This window comes from Pelobates fuscus, chromosome 6 (genome assembly GCF_036172605.1).
Source record: "Pelobates fuscus isolate aPelFus1 chromosome 6, aPelFus1.pri, whole genome shotgun sequence".
Classification (NCBI taxonomy): Eukaryota; Metazoa; Chordata; class Amphibia; order Anura; family Pelobatidae; genus Pelobates; species Pelobates fuscus.
The window spans coordinates 288,905,379-288,925,932 of NC_086322.1; the positions used below are offsets into that span (position 1 = coordinate 288,905,379).

Consider the following 20,554-nt stretch of genomic DNA (forward strand, 5'->3'; position numbering starts at 1 on the left):
CAGCAGCTTCGTTTGTTTAGGTGGTAGCAGGACTGCGAACAATCTCCGCACATAATGTGGCAGGTCAGTGAGGGTGACCGAGTCCGGGATTCCCCGGATTTTAAGATTATATTTCCTGCGTTGGTCTTCGGTGTTGTCCAGCCTGTCGGCCATTGCCAGTTGTTGCCTTTGCATGTCCCCAATTTGTTTCTCGACCGAGGCAAGTCTGGTATCATGGGAGCTCGTGGCGGCCTCCAGGAGGACAATCTTGGCTGTTGTGCCTTCCACTGCGTCCTTAAAGTAGGCCATGTTCGCGGCAATGTCCCTTCGCAGGTCTGCCAACATTGTTTTGAGCAGATCCGCCGTTACCGGTGTTCTGGCTGGTGGGTGTGCGGGAGAGGGTGCCGGTGGTAAGCCCAGTGCTGAGCCTCTGTAGGGTCCCTCTCCGAGGTCTGAGGGGGTTCCATCCGAGGAATAGAAGGAGCCTTCGTCCTCCAGTGCCATCTTTTGCCACGCGGCCTGCTGCGTGTTGCGCAATAGTTCTCCAATATCTCTGGCATTTGGGCTTTTCCCTGGTTTGGGTTTCTTGTGTTTTCTGCCCATCTTGTTCCCCTGCTGGGTTAGCGAGAAATTGGTCAGTTTGTGGTCCAATTTCCACCCGAAATTCTATGTTCTTATTCTGCTTGGTGCAGAGCTCTGAAGTGTGCGACCATTCCGTTCCACGGCTAGCTCCGCCCCCCCATATATATATTTTTTACACTTGCGGCTTTTATTCCTACCTGCTTTTATAAAGGAGTGTGGTCCTCACTGGACCTCGGGGAGAAGATCCATTCCTCACTGGACCTCAGGGAGAAGATCCATTCCACACTGGACCTCAGAGAGAAGATCCATTCCCAATTGGACCTCAGAGAGAAGATCCATTCCCAATTGGACCTCATAGAGAAGATCCATTCCCCATTGGACCTCACAGAGAAGATCCATGCCACACTGGACCTCAGGGAGAAGAGCCATTTCACACTGGACCTCAGAGAGAAAGTCCATTCCCATTTGGACCTCAGGGAGAAGATCCATTCCACACTGGACCCACACCAGCTCTCCTAAAGGTAGGGAGGCTGGATTTGTGTTCTGCCCCAGTAGACTGTAACTCTGGTTACACCACTGCTGTGGACTATATCTTCCATAATGCTCTTACAGTCATAATGCTGGCAAAGCATCAGGGGAGACGTGGTCCATAACATCTGGAGTCTCGAAGGCTGCCTACCCCTGTGCTAAGAGATTCTGAGCGTTGTATCCGGTATTGCTGTGAACTCTGGCACAGCATTGCCCATATCACAATAAATGTATTATTAGTTCACTTATTGGTTCATTAAAGCTGTGACAATGTATGCAACGTTTAATCCTTTTATGCCCATATCCCCTTTGCATTACCTGTAGTACCCATCCTTGAATGAACCCATTGACCATACCTACTGCTTGATATAGACTAAATCAGTTTTCTGACATGGTGTGGATACCATCTGTACAGCAGCATTTCACGTGCATCATTTTACACTTTGTTATATAAGCATTCATTTCAGAAAGAACATGTTTGAAAATGACGTAGAAAACATTTTACTTCAACATTCATATACAAGAAAAGTTACAACAGCATTAATTAAAAAAAGTAAAACAGAAATTAAAAAGTTACAGGCATAAATCTGACAAATATTTGTAGAATCAAATAGCCAGATAGGAGCTTCAACAGCCATCTTTCAAAAAATCTTATTTATTTTAAACTGGTTATAGGAATATTGTTAAGGTGCTATATAAAAATACTACATAAACAATACACTAGCACAATAGTTGACAGTTTGTCAAACAATGTTATATAAATATGTCATTAACTAATATGTCTTACTAGTTGATTATGTTCAACTTGTCTTGCTGAACAGCATTTTTAAGCACGATATGTAATTATTTCTACAGTAACTGTTGCGATGTGGCAATATTTGTTGTTGCAAGCAATTTCTCATTAGAGAATGCAGACAAACTCTCAAGGGCTCTTGATCATCAATACCTTGTGTGAACATGTCTACACTTGTCACTCTTACTCTGTATTTCTCATTAGAAAAGAAACCACCAGGAAGACCGTGAGCTGGGCGAGCCATAGCCCATAATACCTTTTCACTGGGTCTCAGCCCAAACTGCAATTCCATTAATTTGCAGAGATTACATAATTGTTTCACTAAGAGCACAAATAGGTCTGCAATCCTCTCGATTGTGTATTAGTATATGTTGTTTTTCTTTTTCAGAGAATTCTTTGAATTTTGGATATTTTGCCCCTAAATTTGAAATTTCACTTAAAATTTCATTAGATTTTTAACTTTAATTAATAAACCTGACAGTATTTTTAAAACGACAATGGACATCCAAAAGAGAGATTTCGCACAGAGCAATGCTGGTGGTTATGGTAGTGGGGAGGTTGGGTTCTCAGTATTCTTGGTAACATTATGCATCCTGGATACTTGGAAGGTATGTGGGGTATATATATATATTATTTTTTTCATCTTCAGTTTAAGAATAAGCAGATTGTTGTTCCATTATAATCTTGCGTCAGCCAAGTCATAGTATTCTGAAAGATAAATAAATAGAAAAATATATATAAATGGGTAGGGCAGAACTTAAATTGGAAATTCACACATATCCCTTGTTGTAGAAAGCAACTAATATAAAGCATATACATTCATTATTGTAAATATCCTTAGATAGATATGCTTAGAACATGTTCATAACATAGAAATATATGTTTACATTCCATAGCATCAACCAAACTCTTTGTGCAAATAAATTACTGTCACTCTCAGAGTACCTACCACCATCAGGACATGTAAGACTGTGTTTTTTTCTTCCTTATAAACTACGCCTTTAACAGTACAATGTAAGGATGCCTTAGCTATGAATAAGGGCATCATTAAAGGACCACTATAGTGCCAGGAAAACATACTCGTTTTCCTGGCACTATAAGGTCTCTAGGTCCCCCCCACCCTTAGGGTCCCCCTCTTGCCGGGCTCTAGGGTGAGGAAGGGGTTAAACACAAAACTTTTCTCCACCGCCAGGCTCCCTCGGCGGTGGGGACTCTCTGCCTCCTTTCCCCGTCATCGGCTGAATGCGCATGCGTGGCATGAGCCGTGCGCGCATTCAGCCAGTCCACAGGAAAGCATTCTCAATGCTTTCCTATGGACGCTGGCATCTTCTCACTGTGAAAATCACAGTGAGAAGCGGCTGTCAATGAGACAGCCACTAGAGGCTGGATTAACCCATATGTAAACATAGAAGTTTCTCTGAAACTATGTTTATAGCAGGCAAGGTTAATCCTAGATGGACCTGGCACCCAGACCACTTCATTAAGCTGAAGTGGTCTGGGTGCCTATAGTGGTCCTTTAAGTCCTCACATATTAAAGTTTGCATGATGGCTGGAAAAAAACATTTGATTGATGCAATTCTCATGTGTGTCTCCATGGATAATTTAAAGTGGCCTTTGATTGATAGCCACCCTAGCCTGAAAAGTAAGTAGCTATTTTTGCAAACATTATATAATGGAGATCTAAGAAACCTTTTTCAGTGTCCAACAAGGACCAAACTACATAAAAATAATAGTTATTCCTTTTTTTTTTTTTTTTTTTAAATACCCCTCAAAGAAACACTAATGAGCTGTAGTGTGTATTTTGCTTAGAGTGTACAAGCAGTCCCCTGATTTGATGTCAAAGCATTTAGCATTCATCTTATACGAGTGATGGCTAAAGTTTGTTAGTGCTATTATTGTAGACTGATATTTCCCATGATGGCAGCCATGTGGACCGCTATGGGACCTGTGTAAACAACAGCTGTAGTGCCAATGATTAGCCTTCGCTCATATACAGAGGGATGGATGATACAATACGCTTTACGTGCTTTTACCTGAAGCTGGAGGAACATCAGCACCCACTGTGCCAGTTGCACTCAGAGGGGGAGGTGGTGGAACAGCTCGTCTGTAGAAACACACAAACATCTGTTATAAAATGGAACTTACAGGGCAAAAGTTTACATTATTAAAAATGTATATTTGCCTATTTTTATTAGGTAGATCTTTGTCACAACTGTCATCTATTTTATTGGATAGACAAGGTGGAATTACACAGTTAAAGGACCACTATAGTGCCAGGAAAACAAACTAGTTTTTCTGGCACTATAGGGTCTTTGGGTCCACCCCACCCTCAGGGTCCCACCCCTGCCGGGCTAAAGGGGTTAAATTCTTACCTTTCTCCAGCGCCGGACTCCCTCAGCGCTGGGGACTCTCCTCCCTCTTCCGATGTCGTCCACCGAATGCGCATATGCGGCAAGAGCCACGCGCGCCTTCAATCAGTCCATAGGAAAGCATTTCTCAATGCTTTCGTATGGACGGCAGTGTCTTCTCACTGTGAAAATCACAGTGATAAGCGCTGAAGCGCCTATAGCGGCTGTCAATGAGACAGCTACTAGAGGCTGGATTAACCCTATTGTAAACATAGAAGTTTCTCTGAAACTGCTATGTTTACAGTTGCAGGGTTAACCCTAGATGGACGTGGCACCCAGACCATGTCATTGAGCTGAAGAGGTCTGGGTGCCTATGGTAGTCCTTTAATTTCTAGCTAAGTATTATTAAAGTATCAAGGAGAAAAATAGTTATAAAAACTTATATCTGATTTAAGTACATTTAGAAATTTAGTGTTGTACATTCAAATGGATCAATGACCATTGATGGTGTGACAGAAGCTCCAGGGGGTCGCTTGGACTCATTTTACACCTCGAGCTCTTGACCCGGAGATACCCTAAATCACTCTGGAACTGTTCCTCGGATCTGGACTGTGTTGAGGTCTGGTAAATCATTAAGTGGGTATCGCTCGGTCCCCCAACTTCCAAATAGAGCACTATCTGTAGTGGAGATCGGGCAGGTAAGGAAGCATCTAAAGATACTTGTGACTTGAGTGTGCTCCCTTCCCCAGGGGTCTAGGAGCCTTTTTTGTGAAACTGGCACTAAGCCGCCGCATGACTGAATTTCTCGCCAGATCAGAGGATAGCCGCTACCCGGTAAAACTTTAACACTCTACAACTCAAGCACTGATTCTCCAGTCTGGGCGCTTTTTGTTCAGCGAAGAAGTCCGGTGACAAGTGGGGGTACAGTCCAGAGAAAGGGGGTTCTGGAACACATTTGGTGTTCTGTGCCTCTAGGACTTTTAGGACACAGCAGGGAGCCGATTGTGTTAGCTGTGGATAATGTAATTAAGTCCCCAGACAGAGTGGCGCCGGGGAGGGACAATTGTACTATACATTGCTTTGTATGGAAGACCCCCTGCAGGGAGAGTCAACATTGCTGTGTATAAAAAGCTGTGTGCTGTGCAATAAAGTTCATTCTATTTCCTACATTCAGGCTCATCTAATATGTGAGGGAAAAGCTGTAGTAAAGTGATAATCACTGCTCTACAGGAGGGAGGGTCTCCATTGCTATATTCACTGCAGCCTGGTCTGGTGGAAGAGGTGATTAGAGAACCCAGTCAAGCTTTTGCGACTGTCTCAAGTTCTCCAGAATCCCCTGGTAGTAGCGAGAAAGCTGACTTGGTGGTGGTACTCAGTCGGAGTACCTGAGCTCTGTCCCACATGGACTTTGTAGTTTGGACTTTTGTAACTCATGAGCACAGCAGGTTACTAAGAAATCTCTCATCTCCTTGGTAAATGAAGCTGTGTACAGCTGTACCAAGCCTGTTCAAATCATATGTAACTGAATTTTTCAAATATTGCAAACACACACATTTCACAAATAGCTTATATTTACCTTCCTTTCAAATCAAAGGAATAATCTCAATACATATCTTAAGTTATCTGCAGAAGTTAAAGACAATTTATACTGGCTCTTCTGATGCACCATTCTCATCAACTATTAAAGGGCAATCTTTATTTGTATTACTGTCATTTATAAAGCGTAAAGATAGTGGGAATAATAGTCCAGCAATGAGTAAGAGAGCATAATTGCCTGTCTCTGTTGTAACAGGGATTTTTTTAAAGCAATGCTTTGACCATGAATGGACGATTCACTTCCATTTAAAAATAAAATTAGTCAATAATTCATTTCTCAAAACAAAAGAAAACCACAGTGTAATTTGTTGTATCTAGGCTTTAATAAGATTTTGGGCCTGATGTTGGCCTTTTTCCTTAATAGCTGGCCATTATCAGACATTACAGCATTCCTGTATTTACCTATATACAAATTCACAGGCATGTACTCTGAGCCAGAACTAGTTATAATGAGTGATTGTTGGTTATCTATATCTCAAAACATGCCGTTGGCTGGCTGAGGACACCACATGCGCACAGACACACACGCACACACAAATATACAGCAGTGCCTCACTGGTCTCCAAGATGGGCAGGAGTGTTGGGTGGCATCTCCAAATGTCTGACTGTTGGTTCACGGTGTTGGATCTGAGGCTGTGGCTGCCACATAGGGTACATTGGATATGTTTGGTAATTTGCAGGATATGAATCATAGTGGTGGTGATACACAACAGGTTCTTCTGCCTCTAAAGGTACTGAGATCACAGTCGGCTGCGGGGGCTAGAGAAGAGAGACACACATTAATTGTCAAGCTTTAATGGATTGCTGCTATATGTAGTCTGTACCTGCTTGGCAAGATGTATCTATGCCCACAGGAAATACACTCAATGACCCTGTTAAGCCACCTACCATGGGTGTAGGCTGTGTAGCTCCATATCCAAAGCTTGACAGTGCTGACATTGTCATGTTGCTCATGATAACCTGGTGCATCTGTGCATTCTGAATCATCATCAATTCAATTAAATCTGTGTGTATATAGAGGAGTAATTGCATGCAGGATACCTATATATTCAAGTCATATGTAGCAATCAGACAATCTGTCCTGTTCATCTCATCTCCCTCCTCAATTCCCCTCCCCACCTTTTTTTTCCCTTTTTTCTATTTTTTAACCTTCCTTATAGCAATGCCCAGTAGGAAGGCTGAGCTAGGCAGCCCACTTACTATAGTCCACTATAACAGACAGGCACACATACATGACACACATACATGACACACACACAAAGACACATACAGACACACACACACACAAGACACACATACAGACACACATACGACACACACATCACACACACAAGACACACATACAGACACACAGACAGGCATACTTACACACAGACACACAGCCAGGCACACACAGACACACAGCCAGGCACACACAGACACACAGCCAGGCACACATACATACAAACAGACAGGCACATATACAAACAGACACACACAGACATGCACACACACACATGCAGACATACATAGACACACACACATGCAGACACACAAGACACATACAATGACACATACATACAAAGACAAGACACACATACAGACAGACAGACACATACACACACACAAGACATACAAAGACACACACACAAACAAACACACACATTATATTTAAGTCACCCTCCTGTTGCCTACCTTTAAGGTGCAGGAGGGTGACTTTTCCTGGGGTCCAGTGGTGGCTCAGGTGGATGGGAGTCAGAGTTCCCACTCTGACTCCCTCTGTTTCCTCCCGCGCGGCTCTCAGTTGTAGCTGGGAGGAGTGACCGGGGAGTCACTTCCTCCCAGCTTGTGATGTCATCACAGGGGGCCCGGTCACGCTGTTAAAGCGCCCAGCGCTGACCGGGCCCGCTTACAATCCGCATCCATCGGGTGGCCCTGACAGCATGGGCCACCCGATGGACACTTTGGAAGGCGGCCCCGGCTGTTTACCGCGCGGGCCGGAGCCGCAAATGGTCACAGCGGTACCCAGTCGCACGGGTACCGCCGGCTCGCACCCGCCCGCACTATCAACCTGGAAATCCCTACCGCCCACCTGGAATCCTGAAACGCCCAGTAGTGGGCGGTAGGGACCAGGTTGACGACCCATGGTTATAGGGAGAGGCTATCTGGAGTAATAGGAGGTGTTATAGAGTTAGGGTATATGGAGTAATAGGATGAGTTAAATAGAGGTTAAATAGAGTAATGGGAGGAGTTATAGGGAGAGGTTATATGGAGTAATAGGAGGAGTTATAGAGTGGTTATATGGAGTAATAGGAGGTGGTATAGAGTTAGGGTATATGGAGTAATAGGATGAGTTATATAGAGGTTAAATAGAGTAATGGGAGGAGTTATAGGGAGAGGTTATATGGAGTATTAGGAGGAGTTATAGAGTGGTTATATGGAGTAATAGGAGGAGTTATAGAGAGGTTACATTGAGTAATAGGAGTAGTCATAGGGAGAGGTAATATAGGGAAATAGGAGGAGTTACAGAGAGAGGTTATATGGAGTAATAGCAGGAATTATAGAGAGGGTATATGAATTATAGGAGGGGTTAAAGGAAGAAGTTAAATGGAGTAATAGGTGGAGTTATAGTGAGAGGTTATATGGATTAATGGGATGAGTTTACAAGAACTGTAATGTGGAACAATGGCTGCTGTTTCAGGAAGAGGTTATAAAGAAGTAAAGAATGGGCCTAGGGAAAAAATATAAATCGTTATTGTAACGGACCGTTTCACTTCCAAGAGGATAAAACCCAGTTTAGGCGATAATCCCCTTTTCTCAGAAAGGCACAGCTACTGCAGAACATCAGAACTCACGAACTGGATCCACACGAACACTGGAACAGCTGAACAAGAAAAGCAGACATCGGCTTACACTCTTGGCAGTCAGCATACAATCCCATTCCCCCAAAGACCGAGACGACACATCGCTTTGAGGGTTAAGCAAGAACTCTAGACTGGGACACCCAGTCTGGCTTTTATTTCCAACTCACACATACAGGCCACACCCAGGGGGAGGCATAAAAGAACCAATGACATAGATGTTACCTCCCACACATCCCCTCCCCTTAGTGTGACACATAATCCCATTATGCATACAGTTTAAAATATACTTTTACACAACTTCCATAACTTTAAAACCATACATCACATTCACATAAAAATACATATCCACAATCAATCCATTCAGGGGAACAACATATTAAAAAAATGGCATGAATCCGACCAGGAGTTTAAAAGTTACTAAAAAGTATCTTTTGGGCCTGGGCTTGCAGCATGGCACAATCTGGCTCAAACAGAAGTAAAACATCCCCCACAATGCATCCCGGCTTCCTCCCTTCTGCCCTGGAGATAATTGGAGAAGTAATTCAATTATCTAGGACTAGAGTCAGACTCCATTAACCACATGGTTGCAAAAAGACAGTAAAAGACATAAAATTACATACTGATACATTTAACACATAAAACACACATTTCTACATATCCCCAGTTTAACTGAACACATAAATACCTACATAATATTTAAGACAGTATTACTGTGATATGTTACAAAGTCTTAAAGGGACATTAGTCCCAAAAGTCCCAATATGTCCATCGCTGCTTTTAAAGGGCCAGCAGCAGCAATACAAATTATTACCTGCCCAAATATAGTTTCTAAAGTGCAACACGTCCAGGGGCCATAGTCAGCGGGCAGGAGGCCAGCAGCCAGGCCTCTCCAGTTCACAGTGGCGAAGCTGGTTTCGCCACATTTCTCCCCTTTGCCAATTAGACTAACAGGGTACCTGACTTTCTGCCGGTCAGTGCCCTGGTTAGTCCAGCAACCCACCCACAAAATAGAAATAACAGAGCAGCCCACCCACACTAACCGGTTACTACATCTGGGTGAGGAAGAATTTTGTCCAGGTTCTGGTGTTTCACCACTGCTGGGTGGGAGACTGGTAGGCTGCCTTGGTGGGTTGCTGAGGGGCCAGAGACCAGCGGTACTCTGTCCGGTTGCCAGCACTACCACGGGAGTAGTCTGGTGGGCGTCTGGTTGCTGGAGACTGACTGTCTCCCCTTTAGGTGCACAGCTCGACTGCCGGAGGGGGAGACCGACTGTCTCCCCTTTGGATCCATCACCCTGAGGCTGGGGAACAGGACCGACCGTCCCTATCCCTTGTGCTGTAAGTGCAGAGACTACGGTCCCATCTGCACAGTTGTGGGGCTTAACATCTCCCCTTGGTGGGTTAGGCTGCCGCTGGAGAGAGGGTGTAACAAGCTCCTCTCTCTGGACGGTAAACTGCCGCTGGGGAGGGGGGTTAGCAGGCTCCTCTCCTTGCCACTCTCTCTGCTGGTGGAAAGGGGGACCAGCTGTCTCCCCTTTCATTCTCTTGTCCGGCTGCTGGGGTGCGAGACTGACTGTCTCTGCTCCCTGCAGGACACACTGCCGCTGGGGAGGATGGACGACACCATCAGCTCCCTGGGGTACACACTGCCGCTGGGGAGGAAGGACGCGGCTCTCCTCTCCCTTTGCTTCACACTGCCTTCTTGGCATGTCACGTTGCTGCTGGGGGGCAGGAACAACAACCTCTGCCCCCTGTAACTCAGCCTGCCGCTGGGGAGGATGGACGACACCATCAGCTCCCGGAGACACACACTGCCGCTGGGGAGGGAGGACGCTGCTCTCCTCTCCCTTTACTTCACACTGCCTTCCTGGCATATCACTTTTCTGCTGGGGGGCAGGAACAACAACCTCTGCCCCCTGTAACTCAGCCTGCCGCTGGGGAGGAAGGACGACACCTTCATCTCCCTGGGACACACACTGCCGCTGGGGAGGAAGGACGGCACCTTCAGCTCCCTGAGATACAATCTGCCGCTGGGGAGGAAGGACGACACCTTTAGCTCCCTGGGACTTACTCTGCCGCTGGGGAGGATGGACGACACCATCAGCTCCCTGGGTTACACACTGCCGCTGGGGATCTGGGCCGACTGCCCAGCATCCCTGTAGGGCCGGTAGAGAGACCTCGGTCCCATCTCCACCTGCCTGTTGTGGTTCCTCACAGGACCAATCTATGAGGACCCCTACTTCGGGTTCTTCCTGCCGCCTCGGGGGGGGGGGCGGCTAACCTCCTCGGATGCAGCCTCTACTCTGCTGCTGTACCACTCTTCCTGCTCATCATACTCTTCGTCCATCTTTGAGTTTTGCTCAGCCATGACCTGGTTCCAGATCCCCTGGAATGTGTCCATGGATATATAACCCCCATACTGGGCCACTTGCTGCCTCACCTTGGCCATAAAATCATCTTCAGCGTCAGAGCCTTCCATACTTGTCTGCTCCAAGTCGCTGGATACCTCTGCTGCCAGGGGCGCTGCACGAATGCTAACGTTGCCCTCAATTTGTAACTCCAAGGAATTGGTGTTCTGTAGCTGTCCTTCTGGCTGTAGGAACGATCCCGCAGCTTGTTGGTTTCTCTGCGTCGTTCGCAGCATGAGGTACGCCTGTACATCGTTGTAGACCCGGTCTGCCATCTGCTCCGCTCGGGCTGGTGAGAATAGAGCCATCCTGCTCCTATATTCCCTGGCAAACTCGGATTCCTCCTCCTCCCTCGGAGGTGCTGCAGCAGCTGCGACTCTGTCTCCTTCCATTTTCCTGATTTCCTTTGTAGATAGGGTCGCTGTACGGATACTAGCGTTGCCCTCAATTTGTAATCCAGAAATGGTGTTGTCTGTAGCTGTCCCTCTGGTTGTAGGAACGATCCCACCGCTGCCACCAATTGTAACGGACCGTTTCACTTCCAAGAGGATAAAACCCAGTTTAGGCGATAATCCCCTTTTCTCAGAAAGGCACAGCTACTGCAGAACATCAGAACTCACGAACTGGATCCACACGAACACTGGAACAGCTGAACAAGAAAAGCAGACATCGGCTTACACTCTTGGCAGTCAGCATACAATCCCATTCCCCCAAAGACCGAGACGACACATCGCTTTGAGGGTTAAGCAAGCACTCTAGACTGGGACACCCAGTCTGGCTTTTATTTCCAACTCACACATACAGGCCACACCCAGGGGGAGGCATAAAAGAACCAATGACATAGATGTTACCTCCCACACATCCCCTCCCCTTAGTGTGACACATAATCCCATTATGCATACAGTTTAAAATATACTTTTACACAACTTCCATAACTTTAAAACCATACATCACATTCACATAAAAATACATATCCACAATCAATCCATTCAGGGGAACAACATATTAAAAAATGGCATGAATCCGACCAGGAGTTTAAAAGTTACTAAAAAGTATATTTTGGGCCTGGGCTTGCAGCATGGCACAATCTGGCTCAAACAGAAGTAAAACATCCCCCACAATGCATCCCGGCTTCCTCCCTTCTGCCCTGGAGATAATTGGAGAAGTAATTCAATTATCTAGGACTAGAGTCAGACTCCATTAACCACATGGTTGCAAAAAGACAGTAAAAGACATAAAATTACATACTGATACATTTAACACATAAAACACACATTTCTACATATCCCCAGTTTAACTGAACACATAAATACCTACATAATATTTAAGACAGTATTACTGTGATATGTTACAAAGTCTTAAAGGGACATTAGTCCCAAAAGTCCCAATATGTCCATCGCTGCTTTTAAAGGGCCAGCAGCAGCAATACAAATTATTACCTGCCCAAATATAGTTTCTAAAGTGCAACACGTCCAGGGGCCATAGTCAGCGGGCAGGAGGCCAGCAGCCAGGCCTCTCCAGTTCACAGTGGCGAAGCTGGTTTCGCCACAGTTATTTATATAATTTATTAATGCTATTTAATATTGATTGCAAATAAGAACCATGTTGCTTAATTCTATGGAAAATAATTAGAAACATCCAACATGGATTTAATTGTGTTGTGGTAGTTCTTGAATTAAATAATAAGCTTCTCACCTTCTTTGGCACTACCATGTCTTATAGGATGAGACAGGGGTGGAACGAATCCTCCAGGAATTTGTTGAATTATGGTAGGCTGTTGGGAAACCTAGGAATGAAGGCAGGTTGGAAAAGAGACAGTAAGCAATTGTTTCCATTCATGTCAATGGAGGGAGCTTCACTAAACAAAGCCTTTAATGAAATATCTGAATATCTAGTGTAATAAAGCAGGTAGACTTCACGTGGCAATGGAGCAAGAGAGGGAAATGTCTGCATCTCATCTTTATGCATCACCAGTGATAAAGATTTTGAATGCTTGTGGCTGGTGGATCTTGCAACTCTTCATGTCTGCTAACCCCCGCTCCCTCCCCTTCCTAAAATATTCTGTGCAAGTAGAGTAAAAGAAAAATACCCCGAGAATGGGACTGAACTCTAGACTGGAAGCGACCTGGATTGAAATGTCTTTCAGTTTTAAGGAAGAACCAGTAGCTATTTTTTGGAATTATTCTGTTTAATGACAGGAACGAAACCTATAAAAAGTGCACTTTATAGCATTAATTTTATGTCAACCTTGCAATATAGATTTTTCACACTTGTCTGAAAGCCATATTATCATCTAATTCTAAATATTGAATCCTATAATGTTACAAATACAAAGTTGTTTTCCTAATACTATAGTACCCTCTGCCCCCCCCCCCCCCACCCTCCTGCTGTGGAACATATATGGTTAAAAAAAAACTTTATTCACTTACCCAATTCCAGCGTCAATGTCATTCAGCACTGGGTGCTCCACGTCCTCCGAAGTCATCCTACAGGGGACCTAATGTCCATGCACATGCATTAGACCCTCCCCATAAGAAAACATTGACTCAATGTTTTCCTATGGGGATTTCACTGAACTACTATAGCTTATGTAGTGGTTATGGTATCTCTAGCATGTCCCTGAAGACTTAGCACTGTAAACACAACCTTTTTTTAATAGAAAAGGCAGTGTTAACAATGGTGGCTAGTTAAACCTCTAATGGCAGTCACTCAGACGGCCACTAGAGGTGCCTCATATCTCGGTGTGGCGTTCAGCCCTGAACGTTCCCCATAGAGATGCACTAATTCAATGCATCTCTATGAGGAGATACTGATTAGCCAGCACTGCATTTTGCGGCGCATGCGCAATAACCTCCCAATGCTTTCCTATACATTAACAGATATTTTCTCTCAATAAAGTCCCTAAAACAAACAAACAACAACAAAAAAAAGACATTTGCAAAGACCCTTTGCAACCTGGCACCAATATTACACTATGTGATTGCTTATTATTTATTTATAAAGCAAAAATATTCCAAAGCAATGTCTTTATTTATTCCCCCAAAATACAGTTAGATATAAATAGCAATTATATAGAATTGGAAAGTCCTAGAAGTAAAACAGTCACCTTGGAATCCAGTGGAATTCTACCGATGATTGAATGACTGCTCCATTGTAGAACTAAGCACAAATTTGCACTTAATGCAGTTTTTTTTTTTTTTTAATTTAAGAAAATGTTCTTAGTATATGTTAGCCATTGCATTACCCCATTTAAACCAAGAAGCCTATAAAAGCATGTAGACCCACATTACATATTTTCCATTTTTGTCCAAGGACAACTGACCACCCTGTTTCCATAGAACCCTATAGGATTTATGTCTGAAAATATCACCCCAAACTTACCGGGGCAGGAATAATCTGCACTCCTGGATAATTTCTTTCCCATGATTGGTAATTGTTGTCTGTATGCCAGCCCTGTGACATGATGGTAACTAAGCAAAGTCCTGAACTCCTAGCCAAGTGAAGCTGTAGAATGAGAAGGTAATGCAATCTGCAAGCAAAACAAACCATTAACAAGAAACATGATCCTGGAGGCTAATTGAGACAGGCTTGGCTGGGACAGTCCTCCAATACACAGGCTGCTATAGCAACATCATGTAAACATTTCTCAGTAATACTTGACCAGTAAAGATCGGGTAGGGCCACATATCTACATACTGAACTCACTCATCCTGCTCCCAATAAAACTGCACTAACCTCTTTTACTGCTGAATTATTTATCTAGCATATTTATTCAAAGGTGCAAAATATAGTGCTCTAAATATAATGGTATTAATACTTGTGTTTCCACTCACTGTGTTTGCTTTTCAATTTTTTACTTCATCATTTTTTATTAGTGTTATTATTATTGGTATTTTTATGATTTTTACCTTTTTTTTTTGCTAAAGTGTGAATTGTCAGGATTTCAATTGTTATGCCAAAATAAACACAACATTTACATTTCCAGGCAAATCACTCTTCAATTAATAACTCTGCATCTTGCTTAAGTCTAAGTCAGTGGTTCCCAAACTTTTTAGGTTCAAGGCGCCCTTAACCCCTTAAGGACATATGACATGTGTGACATGTCATGATTCCCTTTTATTCCAGAAGTTTGGTCCTTAAGGGGTTAATATTTCAGTGTTTTCCAAGGCACCCCAAGTCAAAATTTTGAGGTTGTGTACCTGTACAGTGCTGCCGCATTTACTGGCGCTATAGTGTAATGTACAGTGTTGGTGTTTGAAGGGGTGCTTGTATACATTTATTGTGTTTTAATACAGGGGTGTGTTTGTATGTGATGTTTGCATTTGATTGCAGGAGTTTGTCTGAATGTAATGTTCACTTTTAAATGTGGATGTACATTTGTGTGAAATATTTGTGTTTGAGTGAAGGGGTGTGTTTGTATGTAGTATTTGTATTAGATTGCAGGAGTGTGCTTGTATGTTGTGCTGGTGTTTGCTTGGATGTATGCGTTTACATACTTACACAGATATTAATGCACATTAACAAACAGATGCATAGAAATACACCGACACATACACACAAATTCATATAGACACCGACACATACACACATATAGATATACACAGACACATACACAAATAGATACACATGCACCCTGACAAACACAAACATTGATACATGCCCACACCATGACACAGATACACACTGACATAAAAACATACACCCTGACACACAGATGTCAACAGACACAAAAGCACACATATATATATATATATACACACAGATGCACACCCTGACATACACACACTCATATACATACAAACACACTCATACACATACAAACACTCATACTCACACACCCGCCCAAACTCATACACACACTCACACACATACTCATACACACACACTCAAACTCATACACACACACTCAAAACACAAGTTTTTAAAATATTTCCAGCCATCCTCCTGTCAGCTTACCTTATGTGCCAGGAGGGTGGCTTGGAGTCCTGCTGCTGTGGGAGTGAGGAGTCTGGAGCTCTTCATGCTCCTCTCCCCTCACGCTGCGGCTGCCTCTTCTCCCCCGTGCTCTCTCCCTGCAGGATGCTGGGCGGAAGTGACAGGCTGTCACTTCCTCCCAGCCGGCCGACATTACAGGGGCCCAGTCGCGGCACTCGACCGATTCCCTGTTGAGCAGAAACATTCTGCGGCACCCCTGTGTGCACGTTGCGTCACACAGTTTGGGAACTGCTGGTCTAAGTTATTTTCCAATTTATGGAATACAAGCTTAGCTTATGTTTGTTATCCAATTGATACCTTTGTCCTTCCAGTCATAATTTTGTTACTAGGTAGTCAATGTAACTTTGAAAAGTTACATAGTTTTTGTTTTTTTTTGGTTTTTTTTTATTAACTAAACTCTGAATTGTGTCCAATAAAACTTCAATTGGCAAAACAGACTAAAATATCTGATGTTGAAATTGTTCAATTAAAGGACCACTCTAGGCACCCAGACCACTTCAGCTTAATGAAGTGGTCTGGGTGCCAGGTCCAGCTAGGGTTAACCCATTTTTTATAAACATAGCAGTTTCAGAGAAACTGCTATGTTTATAAATGGGTTAATCCAGCCCTCAAATCCTCTAGTGGCTGTCTCACTGACAGCCGCTAGAGGTGCTTGCGTGATTCTCACTGTGAAAATCACAGTGAGACCACGCAAGCGTCCATAGGAAAGCATTCAGCCGAATGGGAGGAGAGGAGGAGGATCGGAGGAGAAGAGCTCCCCGCCCGGTGCTGGAGAAAGGTAAGTTTTAACCCCTTTCCTCTCCCCAGAGCCCGGCGGGAGGGGGTCCCTGAGGGTGGGGGCACCCTCAGGGCACTATAGTGCCAGGAAAACGAGTATGTTTTCCTGGCACTACAGTGGTCCTTTAAGCCGTAGTCACAGCTTGACTGTTTTACCCTCAGTTTTTCAATTTACATTTCAACTGACTAAAATTCTGAGTTTAATAAATAAACCCTATAGCATAGAAGAATATTGGAACTTTCATTTACAGATGGTTTGCTGCAGTGTGAACATATTTATACAATGATATATGAAATTAAAAATGATTGCTAAAATTATGATTCTTTTTCTTAAAACAATCAAAAACAAGAATCTATGTATATAATACACTATATACAAGTGTGTTCACCTATCTCTCACTGTTTCTGTTGATAATTAAAGGATCACTATAGGGTCAGGAACACAAACATGTATTCCTGACCCTATAGTGTTAAAACCACCATCTAACCCCCCTGCGTTCCTAATGCCTCCATAAATATAGCAAAATCTTACTGTATTTAAGCCTGAAGCTGTAGCTCTGCATGCTGTTTGCCTCAGAAAAACAGGAAGTCTGCTGAAATCATCAAAAGTGATAGCCTGATACAATCATAGTGCTTCCCCATAGGATTGGCTGAGACTGACAAAGAGGCAGATCAGGGGCAGAGCCAGCATGATTCAAACACAGCCCGGGCCAATCAGCATCTCCTCATAGAGATGATTCGAATCAATGAATCTCTATGAGGAACGTTCAGTGTCCGCATGCAGTGGGAGGAGACACTGAATGTTTGGATAAATTTTAGGCAGCCATGACCCAGGAAGGATCTCTAACAGACATCCGAGAAGTGGCCAATGAAGTAATCACTAGGCTGTAATGTAAACACTGCATTTTCTCTGAAAAGACAGTGTTTACAGCAAAAAGCCTGGATTCTACTTACCAGAACAAATTCAATAAGCTGTAGTTGTTCTGGTGACTATAGTGTCCCTTATGTTATACTGTTATATATTGTTACACTGTGTTTTTGCATGAGACACATTGTAGAATTTATTGCTTTTGCACACCATTATTTGTATTTGTTTTTAAAGATTTTTTTTCCCCAAAAAAAATCTTTTGATGGTTGGAGTACGGTAGAAATATTTTTTAACAGTGATGAAATATTAATTGCACTGAAACATTATTTGCACTTTAGTAACTGCACTGTACACTGTAATATTGCACTGCATCACTTTATCATTTATTTATTATTGTGTTTTTTAAGTTTTATTAACCTGACTGATATACATAAGGAAAAGTAGTCTCCATTATTCTTTATGTAAGTTATGGAAACTAGAGATCTCGGGAAATAAATATGACAATAATTCAGACACAGGGAGCTATATAGAAGCATAATTGATACATTTTATTTTTAATGACCGATAATATAACAATCCTTTCATCACATTTTAAAAGGAAATAGATTTTTTTTTATTTAGTATATGTAAAAAAATTAGAAAACACATCCCTACATTTAGTATATGACAGTATCCTTTAGCCATACACATGAACAGTCAGATAATGTTTGGAAACCAACAGTCTCCATAGTTTTCCCAGTTTCATTTAAAAAATGAAAATGCTACACTATTGATAGTAGATATCTTTTTCCAAATGGTTATCACAGTATTATGTCATGTATACTTCACCAACAGGTGGAGAGTCATCACTTTGCCTTGTCTTAATTTACCATATATTTATACTTGGCACCATTCTCCTCTATGGACACTAGGTGGCGATATTCCACCTTTTCCTCATGTAATACAATGTAAGTAAAGATGCCTTATATCACCTAACTGTTCTGATTACCTTTTAACCTTTCCCAATTAAGGACAAGGTTTTGCGCTTCATTTAAAAAAAAAAAAGGAAAATATTACCCAAAATCGGATTGTAATTGCCAATGGAGACTGAGCACATATAATGCAGTCTTTAAAACCAATTTTATTCAGCTGCTAATGTTTTCATAGGTCATTTAATTTAGTCACACAAAGCGTGTGTTGATACAGTTAATATCTGTGCTTAAATATGTAACAATTTCTGCCAGAAAAACTTACTATTGCACCTTCTGCAGCAAGGGCAGTCCTTAGCATTTGCCTCTAAATATTATTTTTTAATCTTACATTCAGATTAATGGACATCTATACACAATACAATACAATAAATCAAATCCTGTTTTCCATGAAAAGCACAACTTCATAGGACTGCAACAAACTCAGTTTTTCACAATTAGAGAGATGCTTATACTGAGACACCGCAGTTCAATCCAAAAATATTTTAAGGGATGCGGGGCCGGGCCGCCAAGCTGAATAGCAGCAGCACCTCATGTCTCCCAGCCTTGAGCCCAGGAAAACGGCTAAAAACAGCACACAAAATACAATAAAGTGGGATCCCTCTGCATATTACTGAAGAGGAACAGATCAGCTACCTGACGATACCACACTGAACCCGGTACTGAGATGGGAACATCGAAACTCCTAAAGCGGGCCTACGCGCCAAATTAAGCCTGGACATGCACGGCACCTGTAGTAGCACGGATAGCAGCCCAACAGGCCAGGGACGTCTAAACCCCGGCAATTCTTCGCTGAGGACAGCAAAAGCCGCAAGGGGGGCCCGGCCCCGCTCCCCCCCCCCGGCCGGTGGGGGTAATCCCGGCCGTATGGGGACGACACACTCCAGGGCGGTAGATACCGCGTGGGGTCCACACGATCCCCTATACAGGCAAAGGCCACCAGACAGGGGCCCGCCTGCAGACCTATGCCACAGGAGAGGGAACACAGAGGACTACACAAGGGAGGCTGACTGGGGCGCCGCGTGCGGGCCCTGGAGGTTCCGGGCATCGGACGTACCCCCGGGCTAGGCCCCTGACCGCTAGTGGAGTGGGCGCCTGGGCCTCCGGGTCTGTGGGGTCCCCGGAGAGCTTTTGTCCCTGATGTCGCGAGCCCGGTGGGGCAGGACAAACGCTGCCCCTCCCGACGGACCGGTGGTCGGGGGGATAGCCACCAGCGCCAAATATGTGGCCGGCAGAGGGTGAGACAGCAGAGTGCGCGCTCCAAGTGGACTCACGTGCAGCTGGGGAGGTGCAGGGAGCGGTCGACCCGCGGATTTTGTGGTTGGGTCCAAAGGCCGGTTTGCGCTCCTGAGTGCCCACAGTGCCACGGGGGACCCGGCTGGCTGGCGGGGGTCGGCTCAGGGGGGGCGAACGGAGGCCTGGCGACCCAGGGACAGTACAATGGTGACACAGTGAGAGACTCCTCACAGACGGACACGCAAGCCGACATGATGTTCCAGCAATGTACAGTTAACTCATCAAGATATGCCTTACCTCCATACATGAACATTGCATCAGCTCCCAATTCCGTGGGGAACTAACGGAACATGTAGGATTCTAGTTTAAAAACGTATAAGCTTTGTCCAGGTTCATATCCTTTATTACTGCTAAACGATATACTGCTCCTTAGTATATACATACTTAGCTAAAATGTGCTGTACAGGGCGGTAAATTAAGTAATGGCTCGGCTACCAAGTTAGGAGTCGTTTTGCCTAAACTGTTAGACATTAACAAAGGGAAAGCTCCCTGGTAATTCATTTCAGAAACATTTTTTACGCAAGTTAAGTTTTTACTTTTTTCCATGTTAGCTTACAATGCTATGCCATAACGT

At 43.8% G+C, this 20,554-nt stretch overlaps 1 protein-coding gene across 1 annotated transcript; it reads right to left on the minus strand.

The window, feature by feature from the left end:
* Nucleotides 1-2,500: 2,500 nt before the first annotated feature.
* Nucleotides 2,501-14,627, minus strand: LOC134565914 (proline-rich protein 29-like). The gene is made up of 6 exons (XM_063425597.1): nt 14,458-14,627; nt 12,772-12,862; nt 6,715-6,830; nt 6,383-6,585; nt 3,916-3,986; nt 2,501-2,590 (listed from the first exon to the last, which is right to left on the minus strand). Exons 1-6 carry the CDS (start codon nt 14,623-14,625, stop codon nt 2,559-2,561), a joined length of 681 nt encoding a protein of 226 aa, XP_063281667.1. The 5' UTR covers nt 14,626-14,627; the 3' UTR covers nt 2,501-2,558.
* Nucleotides 14,628-20,554: the final 5,927 nt, after the last annotated feature.

Bases quoted from the DNA above. Each gene is read 5' to 3' on its own strand.
- LOC134565914 (XM_063425597.1), bottom strand. From the start codon at position 14,625: ATGGTTTGTTTTGCTTGCAGATTGCATTACCTTCTCATTCTACAGCTT. The intron at 12,863-14,457 runs GTAAGTTTGGGG...CTTCATTCCTAG, and splicing joins TGCAGATTATTCCTGCCCCG to GTTTCCCAACAGCCTACCAT. The intron at 3,987-6,382 runs GTGAGGCACTGC...GTGTTTCTACAG, and splicing joins CCTGCCCATCTTGGAGACCA to ACGAGCTGTTCCACCACCTC.